At 45.2% G+C, this 16524-nt stretch overlaps 2 protein-coding genes across 3 annotated transcripts in view; one reads left to right on the top strand and one right to left on the bottom strand.

The window, feature by feature from the left end:
* Maf (MAF bZIP transcription factor) overlaps positions 1 to 6047 on the top strand; it is a 356304-nt gene extending 350257 nt beyond the window's left edge. Inside the window, exon 2 of one of the 2 annotated variants that reach the window (XM_029532501.1) lies at positions 5673 to 6047. In XM_029532501.1, the coding sequence (XP_029388361.1) occupies positions 5673 to 5703 (31 nt within the window). In that variant the 3' untranslated portion in view covers positions 5704 to 6047. The remainder of the gene's footprint in view (positions 1 to 5672) is intronic. The other variant, XM_029532500.1, reaches the window with a different exon arrangement.
* The window catches only part of Wwox (WW domain containing oxidoreductase), a 912809-nt gene continuing 902226 nt past the window's right edge, over positions 5942 to 16524 (bottom strand). Inside the window, exon 9 of the mRNA XM_021220309.1 lies at positions 5942 to 7036. Coding sequence (XP_021075968.1) covers positions 6845 to 7036 — 192 coding nt within the window. The 3' untranslated portion in view covers positions 5942 to 6844. The remainder of the gene's footprint in view (positions 7037 to 16524) is intronic.

Genomic DNA, 16524 nt, shown 5'->3' with positions numbered 1-16524 from the left:
CTCAGGTGGTCACTAAGTCCCAGGCCTCCCACCCCCATCTGTCGTCACGTCCCCCAAGTACCAGATTACAAGCAAATAAAAGCCTTGCTTTTTAAAACACGCATTCCGGGGGCTCAAACTCAGTCTTCACGCATGTGTACCATGCACTTTACAGACTAACCATCTCCTGCACCCTGATTTGCCCTCTCCGTGATGATCGTTGAGATTTTACTGGTTATTTTCTTCTCAACAACAGCTCTTCGTCTCTATTGCCACTGTTGAATGCGAACACGATTATTATACACAGATGCGTTTGTGGTAGAAAATTCTCGGCAGCAATCAGGGAGACACATCTGAAAGTTTTAGCTACTTATCTGGGGAAGCTCTCTTCAGCCTCCCGAAATGAACTTGAAAAGGCAGCCATGAAAGCTACCAAAAAGTCAAGTGCTTCATCTTACAGACCCTCCAATCTAGGCCAGCCCAGGTAGAAGTCCCCAGAACTGACTCTGAAAGGAGGGAGCAATGAGGGAAGGGCTGTCTCAGCATACCAGGCAGACTCCCAACCGAGTCCCAGGGCTGCCAGGAAAGCCTTCAGACTCTTCCCCAGAGCTTCTTACACAGCAGAACAGCGAGCACCAGGCTGCGGCCGGCGGGTCCCGCTGACCCAAACTTCAGCTGGCGCCTTTCCGTTTTCTGCATTCAGCCGGTTTTTATTTCCGCTGATACAGGGTTCCTGTACTTCCCCGCCTTGGATCCAGGTGGACAGAGCATTCTTCACCCAGGAACTTTCCCAGCATCCCTTCCCAAGGCTCATGCTGCTAAGTGCCAGGCAGGCAGGTCAACTGAGGAAAATAAGACCATCAAGAGCTAGCCCACCTGAATGCAAAACATCTGCGAGCCTGCCCCCACCCCATGGCCCCTATGCACAGCAGTGGAGGAAAGCCAGCCAAGGGGGCAGTTTCAGACAAGTCTTTTGTCTGTAGCTACTAAGACCCAGAAAGTGTTCTGTACTGTTGGGAACTTTCTACCTCTTTGGTACTTCAAGAAAAGCATCCACCTCTCTCAAGAGTCTTATGTAAATGTATTTAACCAATCTATTTCTAAAACAAAACCTTGGTGGGGAGAGATCTTAACTCCAATAACAACAGCAACAACAACAAGTCATAAATTAAGGCATCTATCTATCTATCTATCATCTCTTTACAGAATATAAGATCGCAAAGATATAAAGGAGATATATATATATATATATATATATATGTGATATAAAAGGAATTTATTTTGAAATTTATACGTTTATGGAGGAAGCAAGGCACAAATAAATCTGAGAATACATTTCCAAGATAGAAGAAAATATATCAGAATGTTTCAACTGGTCGTTGTGAGGCAAGAGTGGTTGTGTGTATTTTCCTAATTTTTTCCCCCCTAAGCTGAACCGCAAAGCACAAAGTTGAGTTCTCTCAGCAAAGCAGAAACGAGTGTTGTTTCAAAGGCGAATGATTCAACGATCATTTTTTTTAAGATCGATGCTCTTTCAATAGGACTTCTTAACTGAACCAATTACATAAGTCTCATTCAAAGGATCTAAAGGAGAAAGCACGTGCAGGCAAATCCTTTTATACAACACGTGTGGAAACCGGGCGGTGTGTTGTATACGTGTGGTATATGCACACACACATCCCGTAAGTGTAGAGCTAGGCCAGAATGTTGAGTGTGCTGATCGATGACTCGCTGCTTTATTTCCTTGACACAGAGTATATCACTGTACCTGAACTGGTGTCTGGAAAGCCGCAGCAGTCCTCTGTCTTGGGTGTCAAGGACACTTGGGGTTATAGGCATTTGTGGCTACACATAATTGTTTTGCCTAGGTGGTTAGGATTTGAACTAAGGGACTCATGCTTGTACTGAAAACACTCCCACCTGCTGAGCCATCTATCCCTAGTCTCCTCAGGTTAAGACTCAATGAACTCTCTTTAAATGTTTTATAGATCTCTAGAAGTAGAAAACAAAGCTTGGGAGATGTGGTGCAGAGGAGGGACAAGACAATTCCCAAATGTTGCGTGCACAGGGAATTAGGTCAGAGACAGACAGACTCAGAGCACAAGGTGGCACAAGAAGCCATGGCCTCAGGACCCCGGTAGCATCCTTACTGACGAAAAGGAAGAAATCACATTGAGGACTGGTAGTGGGAGATGAGCCTCCAGGTAGACAGCTTTGCAAGTAAGCTGTTGGGAGAACACGCTCAAACTTAGGAAATGAGACCCGGTGAAATTGGATCTTCTCCATCAGGATGCCCAGCATCCAATGAGACACAAAGCCAGATCCCAGAAAACACCCTGGGATTAGAGACAGGACCTAGTGCTCTCTCTCCTCTGTGAGTGAGAGGCAGAGAGTTGCTATCTGCATATTCATATCCATCCATTCAGAGTAGCTTTGCTTCCCTTCTAGAAGATGTGTCGGGAGATGGCCCCATAAACACTACAGCAAGAAAACAGACAATCTCTCTGATTGGTGCAGCATGAATGGCATTTAACAAATGCAGACAGTTTGTCAGCTTTCAAGATGTGGCCCTCTGGGGACTGCCAGCTAGTGCCCTGAGCACAGGAGCCAATGGGAAGCAAAGGCATCTGTGGCACTCATTCTGGTCTGGGTCCTACTAGATTCAGATGAGGGCACTGCCCTGCTGGGCTGATGACCAGAAAGGAAGACAGACAAGACGCTCTTTGAATACCTGGTAAAAAAAAAAAAAAAAGATGGGACACTTTCTCACCCAAATTCTCTCTGCATACACTCACTCTGAATTTCCATGCTAATTACAATTTCGAACTCTACCCTGGGGGAGAGAAAAAGAAGGACAGATGTTTCTGCTTTAAATAAGGAGGCTGGCTGCTAGGCGATAGTATGCATACGTAGATATAGCTTTGTGACAAGATGATGTTGAAATAACTTTGAAAAAGTCAATAGCACACAGCGTTGACAAGGCTGTAAACACACACACACACACACATGCTTCTGGTCAACATGCCATTATTGAAACATACCAGTCCTGTGAGTTTTTGTGTGTGTGTGTGTGGGGGGGGGGTGTCCATGCAAACTGGTGCTAGGGCTATGAATTCTTAAGAGGAAAAGTCTGTATGTTTAGAGATGCTGAGATATTGGTTCTAACAGTACAAACTAGAAGTTCCCTGAATGTCCCACAGTAGAAGCACGGGGGCCTGGAAGCACGGGGCCACCCAAATGATATACTAAGTATCTATTAATCATGGAAAGACTGGGGGAAATAGATGAGTTTTGTGGGGGGAAAGAAGAGAAGGGATACAAAATCAAATGCTTGAGCCAAGAGAAAAGACTCTAGAGGTAATAAGGGAAGGGGGACATAGTCTGTATTTAAATTTAGTGATGTTGCTAGGGTCCCTTTTTCTAAGAGTTATCTTTGTTGGTGGTAGCTCATTTCATGAATTCAGCGATTCAGTTTAGCACCCAATGATCATATGGATCATATGCAATGCACTTACTTAGCGTCCTGACGTGATTTCAGCAACGAGCTGGGGTATGTTAGGAGGCACGGAGTCAACGTACAGGGTACATAGGTGTTGTTATTTTAGGGTTTGGGGGTTTTTTTGTGCATTTTTGTTTTTTAACATAAACTTCTAAAAGTGGTAAGTATTGGTGGTGGAAATTGGCAGGCACTTTGCAATCTGAGACCTTCTGGCTTAGCGCTGACCTTGACAAAGTAACCAGGCCTCCTCGTCCGTGAGGTTTGAAATAAAACTGCTCATCTCCTCATTCTGAAAAAGCAAAGCCACAAGCCACAGGCTGCGACCACTGCCTCAGTTGCTTTCCGATTGAGAAGTGGCAGCACGGATGTGGAAACCAGATGCCTTTTTTTGGATTTAAAGAGACAGGGACAGAGAGGAACATGGCAGGAAAGGAAATGACCGAAGAGGAGATGGCTCATTCTTCTCAATGGATGTATTCTGTTGGCTTCGTCAGAATGTTGGACATTGAGTCTACCCACAGCCAAGTTCAGACTGGGAAGAGACTTATCTAGAACTGGAACGGAGTTAGGGAGGAAGGCTGCTTGGGTAGACCAGAAGCCAGTACTGCTGGGTATGAAAGTCATTGGTTAAGCTTATTTATACCAGTCATCGACTCTAACCTTAGGTAGGAAGAAGGTTAGTTTTCCTTTGTGATTAACTCACCCCTTGTCTAAATGTAATGTGTAGACATTTCTTGTCTCCAGTCAACCCATAAAAAGGGTGTGTAGTAGAGGGTACCTGGGCTTGAAGGCAGACAGAGCCTCCTTTCAGTCTCGACTGCTACTCATCGGGCACAGGCTATGGAGAGGGTGCTTCATCTTCAGTTTTATCCCTTGAGCAAACAATAAAAAGATGGGTATGGTATGCCCTGACCCTTAACTCACTCAGCCAACATCCCAAGTTTCGTGGAGCTTATACTATGGGGGAAGGAAAAGGATGGTTGCTAACATGTCCAGTGCCATTTTGTATTTGAAAGGAGAAACATTAAGGGGGAAGGGAGGGTCATGGCAGTGATACCATGAATGAAGTGGCCAGTTTCACACTACCTCATCTGAAACAGGTGACCTTTGAACAGAGAGCTGAAGTCAGTTGAGAGACAAACCTTTATGTGAGAAAAAAAATCATTCCCACAGAAGGAGAAGTAGACAGAAAGCTCCTGAATTGGGAGTGTGTTTGGCATGTCTGAAGGATACAAGAAGTCTAGAGGGTGTTCTACAAGACAGGGAGAATGTGCTAGAACATAGCATGGGGTTCTAATTAGGAGAGAACAACGAGGCTGTGGGGGAAAATGTTTATGACTTGGTGAAAGGGCGGGCAGTGATGGTGCACGCCTTTAATCCCAGCACTTAGGTGGCAGGGGCAGGTGGATTTCTGAGTTCAAGGCCAGCCTGGTCTACAGAGTGAGTTCCAGGACAGCCAGGGCTACACAGAGAAACCCTGTCTCAAAAAAACAAAAACAAACAAACAAACAAACAACAAGAAAAAGACTTGGTGAAGGGAGAGCTGTCAGCTAGCTTTCACTGTGTAACAAATAATCCCGTGATTTGAAGGTTTAAATAAATTACAGATCTTTACTATTCCTTGTAGTTCTGTGAGTGGAGGGTAGAGTTAGTTCTCCTCTGAGATGACTGAGACAGCATGGGAGGCTGCAGCTAGGCTGTGAGGAGCTGAAACGCAATGGCCTTTCACATGACCCACCTAGAGGCAGAGGCCCAGAGATCGGTGGTATTGGCTGGCCTGAAGCTGCCATCCCAGGAGGAGGAAGGGAAACGGTGTGACAGGAAAATCTCCGCCCTCACTTTCCTCGTGTTTAATGAAATGAGTCCCTGTCATGTCACAGACATGACTCTTCAATCTCTTCCTGACCTTCAATTTTGCGTTTCAGGATGCAGTTTTGAGGATTCTCATACGGGGCAATAAATACATGAAAGGCCTGGTCCTTAGGACACATGGGCCACATTAATTTACTTAAAGCCATCCCCATGCTCCGGTGCCCTGGAGACCATGGTGTCAGTAGACAGAGTGGGTGTTCTCAAACAACTGGTAACTCCAGGAACCATCCCTGGAAGACAGAAATAATGTCTGCGAGTTAAGAATTAAGATAATCGAAGTGAAATCGCACCATGGTCACTTTCTTCTTTCTTTCTCCCACAGAAAATATGATGCTGGCATGCTTATCCCGTGAGACGACTCGGCCCACAAAGCACAAACACTAAACTCGAACTCAGAGAAGAATCAAGAATGGTGTTTTCCTGGCGTCTACAAGAAGCGCTTTATTTTTCCTCTACATTTCTTTTCTAAAAAAAAAAAAAAAAGAAAAGAAAAAGAAAAAAGAAAGAAAACAAACACAAAAAACACCAAAACGGAACAAAGATTACCGATATGAACATCCAAACAGACGATACACACTTCAGGCAACCATAGTTAAGCATGTTCTTTTATTAAGCGTAGGATGGGAGAGCCAGGGGAAGCGAACTCTGGAGGCCTGAGAGGCTGTTCACTAAATCACTAAAGAAGCTGTTCTTGGACCTGTGAGTGAAGACTGGAAGGAACTACTTCCTTCTTCCCACCTCCAGCATATCCCATGTATCTTATGGACACCTTGCCTCCTTCCTTGCCTGCCTGTGAATCTAGGGAATGATTTGCAAAATGTAAACTGTACTCGTTATAATCTCTAAAGAACTGCTTGTGTGAACTTTGGCAAGGAGGCTGGGGAATGGTGCTTCTGGGACCCACCAGCTCTGCACACTAACTCTGCCCCCCCCCCCTCTGACGGCACCGTCTCATTGGTTCTGTTGGGGCGAGGTACTGAGTTTTTCTCTCTCTCTCAAGTCGCCACGCCTGCTCAGACTTGGTACGGAAGTGTGAAACGTGGCCTCCAGGACTGAACTCAGCGTGGAGAAGTGAACAATGTGCGTTTTTTTTTTTCCTTTTGTTAACACGAGAAAGCCAGCCTTGGGTGGCAAAGGTGGCAGTGGTGGCAGCTGGGTGGGTCGAGGGGATATTAGGTTATTCTGAGGTTGATAGAGAATCATGTGTGCTTCTCCAATGGGCAAGGGAACCTACATACTAACCATGCTTCCATTTTCAAGCAGGCCAACACCAGAAAAGCAAGCAGTCCCACGACTAACCCTGTCCTAGAAAAGGGACATTGTCCCTTGAAATTCCCTGCTTCCCACTGGTTATAACCTTCTCCCATTGATTACAGCTGTTCTTATCTACTCTCATTGACTTGCACTGGAGGTTCAGGGCACCCAGGATTATGGGCTGACTTTGATGAGGGTCAGAGCATGGGTGGGGTTTTGCCCAACATGATGGGGCTCCGATTAGCTGGACGACGGACTGCCCAGTCGGTCCTGGATGAGCCTCTCACTGAGTTCCCACAGGGCCCGGGCTGTCTCTTCACTCTGAGCCTCCTCGGATGGCAGGCAACGGCAGCAGTTGTTGAAATACATCCCTCCGAGGCCCTCCAGCTCTGGGGCGACTGCACAGTAGACAGTGGTAGCAGCTCCCTGTTGCTGAAACACAGAGAAGAAAGAAAAGCGATTATTTTTTTAAGAAACAAATGACGAGGCGATGCCATTTTGGCTATCTGGAGATTAGGGGGACCTTTCTCCACTTGGACATCGGCGTGGCCAAGGGCTTGACTCCAAGCCCAGGACTGCTGAAGTATGATGTGCAACAGCTGTGGAAAAACAAGTCCATAAACTCTGCTTGTAAAGCTGGTGTGACTTTTTACACCTCAGAGAGGAAAAGGCTTGGGAAATAAAGACGTGTTTCAATCTATCATGCCAGATGCCACTTTGGCACAGAGAAGGAGATGCCATACTCCCCAACATTCAAGACCAAATCCATCCGACCCTTTGACTTCTCAATGTCCAATATAATTTGACACCGAGAGCTTTCTAGAACCTTCTGTCTAAAAGAAACCAACAACTCTTGATTATGGCCCATCAAGTGGAAGGCTCAAGAGAGACTGGTGCCAGATATTTCCTGTAGTCTTTGCTCAGGGTGCTTTTAGGGGGTGGGGTGGGTTAACAACACTGTTGAGATGTTTAAACACACACACACACACACACACACACACACAGTCTCACATGTCCCTACGCTGATGTATTTATTAGTTCATCCAGAAAACACTTCTGTAAATGTCATATCTGTTCCGATTTACAAGATACGGCCTAAGGTGGGAGGCATGTTTCCTACCAGCCCGTTTCAAAACGCAAGCCTCTGAGAGCACACTGATCATTTCTGGTCTCTTCTGGAGTAACGGTTGAGGCTGTAGCTAGGGGGTGTGTCTGCTGATGCGGTACCAAGTCATCACGACTGACAGAATATTGCCCGAGATGTTATAAAGGGGGCAAGAGCTCACTTTGCTTTGCAAGCCATAATTAAAAATAATAGGCTTCTTTCTGTTCCTAGAGAGGCACCGTGAGCACGGCTCTAATTTAAAACCAGTACAGTTCATCTGCTATCCTGTGATCATTAATGAGGGAGGGGGGACAGTTCCCGATGGATCAACCCTCTGTCAGCTGACAGAGAGTGAGGTTACAAACAAGGACCAAGAGGTCACCACAAGATGTCACCTTCAGAAAAACATTAGGGATGTTCTGCTTACGAGGGAGATGGCTTTCTGCCTCTACTCAAATGTAATCATTTTTCTTCCTGCTCCAACAGGGTTTCAGTTGTGTCAATTTAGACTGTTCATGGAAGGACATCCCCATAAATGTAGAATCAGTGGGGCCAGGGGTGCCTTCGAGAACCAGAATTCCCAAGAACTTACAATTTTAGCAAAGTTCTAAGAAGCCCACTTGGGTTTTGTGTGGGTCTGTCTCTGTGTTGGGATCTGTGGTCATGTATGCCTTGGTCAGATGCAGCCACGTGGCCTGCGTGTGGGAGAGGAGTGGAGGAGTGTGGGATGCCGACTTGAAGTTAGATAACGCCTAGCCGCTTGAGAGCCACTGGACAGGTCCCACCTGTCCAGGATTTGAACATGACTTGTGGTTGAAGCATAATTGAATAATAACAAATGGTTTGCGACTTCTTGAAGTCCCTCAAAATGTTTGACGACTCCTGCTTCTCCCCCCAACCCCACCACCCCAAAACAGTGACGACTTTGGGTTCAGTGACGTCTTTCTCAATTGGTTTCCCTTTTGCCAGTAGTTACTCCTCACCACCATTAGCTGAGTCCCGGGCGTGTTTATCTAAAATACCTGTCGGGCAGCTATGGGATTCCTCTGCATTCTGAAAGGAGGAGGTGGGCAGCCCGAGGGCCTCTGATAGCCAGGTAGAACACAGAGACCATCTCTCAGGTAACCCAAGCCACACAGTAAGTCGCTTGGCCTCAGCTCTCTGCAGGGTCTAGGTGAAGATGGAATTCTGGATATACTTTGGGCTGTCTCTCTTGGATTTTTCATTTTTATTTTGTAGCTGACAAGGAAAGCCAAGAGTGACCAGGCAACTTGCCACAGACGTCTATGTGGTGGCTGAGAGAATCCAATCAGCTCACCTCCAAATCTATCCCTCCTCCTCTTCCCCCTCCTCCTCTTCCCCCTCCTCCTCTTCCCCCTCCTCCTCTTCCCCCTCCTCCCCTTCTCCCTCTTCTTCTTCTTCTTCCCACTCCTCTTCCTTCTCCTCTTCTTCCTCCTTCTCTTACTCCTCCCCCTCCTTGAACCATAGATGACTCTCACTTCAGGCAGTGGTTCTAATCTCACAGTAGGCCGACCTCCCACCGCCTTGCCAATCCTGAGACAAGACCAAGGGAAGCCACTCAGGAAACTGAAAACCGGAGATCATCCAATCCTAATGTGGCAGGTCTCCACGGTGGCCTTCTAAACGTGATGTGGTCTGTGTGCTTGCATTGTGGAAATGGTGCTTTTGTGAAGAAATTCTGAACTCCCCCCTCCCCCCCCAATCCAGACTCAAGCTAATTTGTGGGTCACGAGGAGATGTAGTCTCCCTCGCTGGGATCGGCAAGTGACTGTAGTTGGGCTGGTTTTGTGGAAATGTATATTTGGTATCTATGCCTCAGCAATTTTAAAAGCCCAGCGTTCCACGCATGTGCACTTCAATTCTTTGCTATCGGTCTGAGGGTGGTTTACAACCCAAATTCTACTGCCAGTGCCACGAACTTTATAAAAGAACACAATACAGGGTACAAAGGCCACCTTCGCTGCCCCAAAGACCAATTGTGCGCTTTTGGCAAAGTGTCCCTGCTCAAGCCATGCGCACAGCCACTGGCTCTTGTTTTATCTTCTTTTCAGACACATGATTATGTGCTGACAGTATCTCGTTGGTCCCATGCCCACTACCTCCATGCGCTTTTTGGAGAATTTTCAACTGTTCCAATGGCAACCTTTGAGTGACATCTTTATGCCATCAGACATGGCGACAGTTTAATAACAAGTTCCCACTTGGGGTTCACCAGCTTTTCAAAAGTCTGCATGCCATCAGCCTGAGACAGGACCACATTAGTGAGGCCTCATTAGCAAACAAGCTAACAGAAGATAAAACATTTTAAACTGATAAGAAAGGGTTTGGGGGTTTGGGCTCCCCCCCCCTGACTCCCAAACACTTCAATCACCATCAAATGACTTTCACGCCACTTTGAGGGGGCATGAGTACATAATTCAGAGAAGATGAAAGAGATGCATAAAAGAATTAATGTTAACAACTCTGGTGTAATATTTGAAGGTACCACTTGCCGTTTGTCAACATTGCTTTACTGATCGGTGATAAAATAATAACCCATTGACATATGAATGCTGGCGGGAGCTGTGGGTTCTCCCAGAATTTGTGTGTGTTTGCGTATGAGTGTGTGTGTGTGTGTGTCTGTGTGTGTGTGTGTGTTTGTGTGTGAGTGTGTCTGTCTGTCTGACTCTGTCTGTCTCCTCCAGAACAATTTCTTCAGGTTGCTCCCAGTCACTCGGTGGCAGAAGCTGGGGAAGTGGCACCTTCAACCCACAGCAATGCAACTGGGTTAGAGCATTAATGGCTCAGGACTGAGAGCTTGGGGGAAGCCTAGTCGAATTTTTAATCATACCCCAACAGCATCTAGGTTCTAGTCAAACATTTATAAGTAGCCAGAGTTCGACTATGCCATCGGTTGCTACTATGCTTGCAAAATCGGTCAGGGTTCTTGTTTGGGGGTTAAGCTGAGAACACTTTGCTAACAGGCTTATCAATCTCTTTAGGAAGACATTTTTCAGGTATGCAATCCTGTCTTCCACCTTAGAAACCTGGAACACTGACAGGGGCTGCTGTAGGTTGCTGAGACCCTCAGATTTAAAGGGGCCACCCTTCCAAAAGTCCTTTGCTGGGATGAAGCTCTTAAGTAGCTGTCTTCCATCAACATTTATTTTATGATGGCTGGTCATCAATGTGTAGCTGTCAGCACAGGCTACAAATGGATATTGAGTCCTTCGAAGAAAAAGGCGAGGAGGTTTCTGATAAACGAAACATGTTTTTTTAAGAGAACAACAACCACATATTGGTATCTGTGACGCATTACTTAGTGCTTTGATAGAATGTCCATGTTCTGATAAGAACACACGTGTCACACAATTAATTTAGCGCTCAGGTAACTCTGCTTTAATATGCATGCTCATTTAAAAGGGAGAGCAGACCCCCTTCTTAAAGGAGGTGTAACAATGCATTTTTAAAAGATGCCCACTATCATGGCATATCTATATTCAAAGACTTGAAAGAGAAGATGTTTGAAGATTGCTTTATTACAGACACATCCACACCAGACCATCACAGAGCAAATGCTGAATTAATCAATTTGTGCAAAAAAAAAAAAAAAAAGATTCAGGAAAGGGAACACACCGTGCAAGCTAGATTAGGCTTGAAGCCTCAAGGGCAGGGAAGGCAGGCAGCTCTTGAGAAGTGGGCTGTGACTGCAGAGGTAGATCGGAGCTGCTGAGCTGCAATGAGAAGGTTAGGCAAAGAGGAAAAACAGGCGCATCTTCAGACCCTCAGAGCTTTCATTGAGACTCATCTGGGGTCTCGGAGGCATAAAATATACTTTCCAAATGTGAAACCCGTGGCCCCGTGGATCGGATCACGATGAGTGAAATGATTCGTCAGTCACAAAGCTGTAGTAATGACAAGCATTGTAGTGCCCTCCCCTCCCCCTAGTAACACTCATGCAAGAGAATTTATAAGACTTCTATCCGAAATATACAACACTGGATTCTGGAGCACATCTCCAAAGGTCTTGGTGCTTGGGACATAGCTGTTCCCGCAATTAATAATTTCAATCTCCGGTTTACAGGGCAAAAAAAAAAAAACAAAAAAAAACAAAAAAAAAAAACAAAAAAAAAAAAAACAAGCTGTTTCAAGGGGGTGCTGGGTCCCTACTTAGCTATCCAAGAACAATAGTGGACAAATTGACCTCCTCCTATTCCAGAATGTTCCACCGGTTCATAAAGCGAAGTAGTCAGTGCAGGAAGGAGGCTCACACACCTCTCTGATGAGTGACCTCAATGACAGAGCGTCACCACAGCTACCCACACAGCCAGATGTGCTTAGGAATAAGTAGCCAGGTTCCACCACAATGAAAGAGAACAAACAGCTCTGGCCTCCAGTGAACTCCAGCCACTAGTGACCATCCCAGTAGCTACTATGACTAGCATTCATTGAGAGGTGACCATCTGCTAGCACCTGACGTCAACATCACCTCCTAATCCACACACTGTCCTCATGCCAGGGACAGCTAGCTTCCTCATTTTTATAGACCCACATAGATTCAGAGATCGAATGGAACTTGTCCAAAGACACAGTGACGGTCGTAGACTGACAGACGCAGAATCTGAGAGTCAGGGTAGGAAACCTCCGTCCCAAACACATGACACACGTTGGCCACTTCCTCCCAGGTGACTCCCATTCAACTCAAGCTTCCTTGTGCTATTTTGTCACTAATCAGAGCCTAGATGCCCTGATCTGGCCTAAATTAAATATATGAGCTGTCTGTATGTTCACCTGAAAAATGTTCAGAGGAGATTTTTCTACTGTTGATTTAGTCGGTGAACTAAATTGAAATTATATCCATTTGGATTAACACCAAAAAAAAAAAAAAAAAATGAAGACTCAGCACCCAGTCCACCAATTCAACAGCAAATGACCCTTTACTTAAAAAAGAAAAGGAAAGAAAAGAAAAGAAAAGAAAAGAAAAGAAAAGAAAAGTTACCTGACTCAAAATGGCACCTCCAGGCATTGGATCTGCCAACTTAAAGAACCGTTTGATGCTAGACATCCTCTAAGACTGAACATCGAATACATGGTGGAATACATGGTTGCTTACATGGCCTCTGTGTTCTGCCCATCTCCCAACAACACTCTGATAGGAAAGCTTGCCTGTGCCCTAGCAGAAAGGTTCAGGGCTTTCAGTCTGTTTCCAGTGCCAGCCCTGTTTAGAAAACTCCCATACAAATGTAGCCTTCCATAGAGGCAGGCTCTGAAAATCCATTAGACTTGCAAACCAACCCATCCCCCTCCTTGCAGCCCCCCCCCCCCTCAACAAATCCCTAGCAAATTAACTCCTACAAGTTCCCAACAATTGATTCCTCCACGGGCCTTGAATAATACAGGCTCGGGCTCAGATACATGCAAATATTTTGTGTAGACAATGAGATGTAAACATCTTCCTAGCCCTCCGGGGAGTTCTGCTAATGCACAGGTTGTTCTTAAGCTTTCCTTACAAAAAGCCTTCATTGCAGGGCGGGGGGGGGGGGGAGCAAAGCTCTGTAGACTGGATATTTGTTTACAGGGTTTACCGGTGTGAGAGAATGTTCCAGAAAAGCCATACTACCCCTTCACTCTGCAGAAGAGAATGTGCTCGCCTGACTGCAGTGACTTTGACAGTGAGTTCCTGAACTTACTCGTTACCACAAGTCCTTTTGCTACACATGGGGTCTCAGGTGTGGAAGAGCTCAGGTTCTTTTTTTTTTCCTGGTGACTCTCCATGAAGGTAAGGAGTGTGTTCTCAGGTGGGCGGACATATCCGCAGAGTTCAGCAGTGCCAGGGATCCGAGGGAGGGGCACATAGGGAAAGATGCCAACCCATCAGGCCCGCCACAGAAAACACCCAAATTGCAAAGCCCCTCTTGAGTGATGTGGAGGAGCAGAAAGAATGACATTTAACTGTCCAGGGGCAGACAAGTACTTAGAGAGAGTCTCCGAGATGACCCCAGACATATCCTGTTGCATTTGAAGGAATCCAAGTAAGACACCACCAAATGTAAGTCAGATCGCTGCCGGAAGACAGTTTTCTAGAAAGGTCCCCGAGGAGTTTGAGCCTCTGACTTGAAGACCCGGGATAGAAGGAATACAAAAGTCCCAGGCCGTGTTGCTTTCGCTGAGAGAGAAAGTTCGGAACCACTGGATTGTAGGTGGAAAGCGGGATGGAATTCTTTCTAAAACAGAAGACTAGAGCTGCCATCCCGAGCCTTACGCCTAGGAGGGGACTAGAGAGCCAATCACAGCCATTCTGAGGCGCCCAAATGTTTGGTCTCGCGTAACATGAGGCCAGGCAAGGTTTGAATTGAACCAGGGTTGGAGAGCAGAGCAACCCGACCTCTGTAAGCTCTCGGGGCTCTGTTCTGCACATTCAGGATTCTTCTAGACTTTCTCTCAAAATAAACAAGGTACCTTTCCTATTTCCTTCATTTGCCATAGACAACCCATGAGTTCCCTGACAGAATTCTGTGTGCGTTCTGATACTCAGGATCGTTTCACCCCGAGGGACCCTACGCTTTCGTGGGGAGAGAGAGGTGGAGGTACCCCCACAATGAGAAGAGGGAAAAGGCCATGGCTCACATATACTCTCTCAGGTTGTCTCCCGAAGCACATTTACTCCAACCCATCACATTCCGTTTGTGCCCGCCCACATCGCTCTTGGGCAATTCTCATTGGATGGGAGGGAAGGTCTGGTGGAGTAGGCCTTACATATTCAGAAAAGATGTCCCCGGGCATTCCCCGTTGAGTTGCCCACAATGGGCACATCGCTCAACGCATGCAGCTGGCCATCTAGTTCTTTTACGGATGGAGATTTCTCTTGTGGGATGGAAATCCGATCGGGGTATCCATTCTTTCATGAGTTACTTTGATATGGCCCAAAAGAAGAGCCATAGACATTTGCCACTGAAATAAGCACCTTACGAATATCATAATTCTTCTACATTGGGCCTACCATTGTCATTATCCAACTGGTCCACCTCAATGCCAGAGCTGAAGGACTTACGAAGTATCCATAAGAGATAAAAGAAGATATTTGGCAGGTATTAATTTGAAACATCTTACATTTTACTTCTTTAACCTGCTGTAGCTACTTATATGTATATATAATTTATAAATACTGTATATACATGTATGCCTCTGTATTCACCATGTATACTGAAGTAAACCTTTAAAAATGATTGTCAGGCAGAATCAATGATTTTGGTTCTAATATAATGGAAAAAAAAAAAAAGGATGTCTCCTTAGTATAAGTGAAACACATAGCTTCCCTCTCTTCTGCATAGAAAAGCTTCAGTCAGTTTGCCTGTCCTTCTATCTCTTCAACTATATAAAACTATGTAGAGAGCAGTCAGGGTTTCAGGGCACACCTCAAACAAGCTGTTTAGACTGTTAACAGGTTACAGAAGCTATCTATATACCTATGTCACTGGTAAATTCTACAAATAAGAAATAAAAATACCATGGTGGGAGGTGGAAAATGCAGAGTTCCTAATATGGCCATATCAGGGTGAGAAATGAACTGTTAATCTGTCATCCCAGCATGAACTACAAAGGCATACCTTGCCATAATTCAGCTCTCATGGGCAGCCCCCCCTACCCCCACCCCCACGGCCAGCCCTGCCACGTCAAATAGGGCACATTCTCATTTAGCTGTGTGTGTTTTCTTTGAGAACTCCTTGGAACACATCATTTCTCTGGCTTGAAGATGTCAGCCTTGCTAATATTTCATTTAGAACAGAGCATCTCGTTTGTTATTACTTCCATAATTAATGGGGATCGCTCAGGCACTGCCTTTACACAGAGAGAGCCCTTCTCCGTGGTCTAGGGGCTAATGAGAAACAATAGATATTTCATTCACCAGCAGCTTGTTGCTAGTTAGTGGGAAATGATCGCGTGTGCTGTTGCTTTAATTGCCAGAGTAAATAATTCTGCCTGGGTGTTATGAGCATTTTAAAGCACTTGATGCAAATATACTAGAAACAAAACAAACAAAAAAATTTTTTAAAAATTGCATTCTATCTTGCAAATATTATCTAAATATGCATGTGCTAACTGCTCAGCTACTGTATTTTAGGAAATACAATTAAGCTGCATTTCCCTTCCCCTATGTACTGTAAATAACTGTAGATCTTTCTCTTGTTTCCTTATGTAAATATATGTAAATACTGACGTACTATGCATGTTGATATTCTAGGCGATTTCAGGTACTTTTATAATCTAAAGGCATGGACTTGAACTGGTTTGTTAAAAGGGGGGGAAAGGGGAAAGCTCTCTGAAACTCTTTAATGCTGAATAGAAATTAAAGATTCTTCCTAGACTGGTGTGGTATCTTTTGTTTGCTTTATCCAAAGTGAATGGACTCCTAGCCTGGCTTCTTATGTTATAGGAAGGAGCTGCTGAGCATAGACACCCCCCCCCCCAAATGATACTTGAGTTATTTAGAATACATTTCATATACTTTTCTTGGGTGTATAAGACCAATTCTAGAGTCATAGGTAGGCTTCTTTGATTGTTTTCATTTGGCAACAAACATAATTCTTTTTGTTTACTTCTTAGATGCCAAGTCCATTCTTAAAATCCTCTAAGAGGGTCCTGTTCTACCCATGTCAAAGATGTAGAGCCTGAGTCACATTAAGACTGGCTACTTATCTGAAAGGACAAAAATGATTCCACTAAAACTCTGATTTGTTTTCCTTGCATGCCTTAAGATCTACAAACCCATTCTGAAAAGCCTATAAATGATATAGTTACCCTATAGCCTCTGTTG

This window comes from Mus pahari, chromosome 20 (assembly GCF_900095145.1).
Source record: "Mus pahari chromosome 20, PAHARI_EIJ_v1.1, whole genome shotgun sequence".
NCBI lineage: Eukaryota > Metazoa > Chordata > Mammalia > Rodentia > Muridae > Mus > Mus pahari.
The sequence above is the reverse complement of the archived record's forward strand: the minus strand, read 5'-3'. Positions and strand labels throughout refer to the sequence as shown.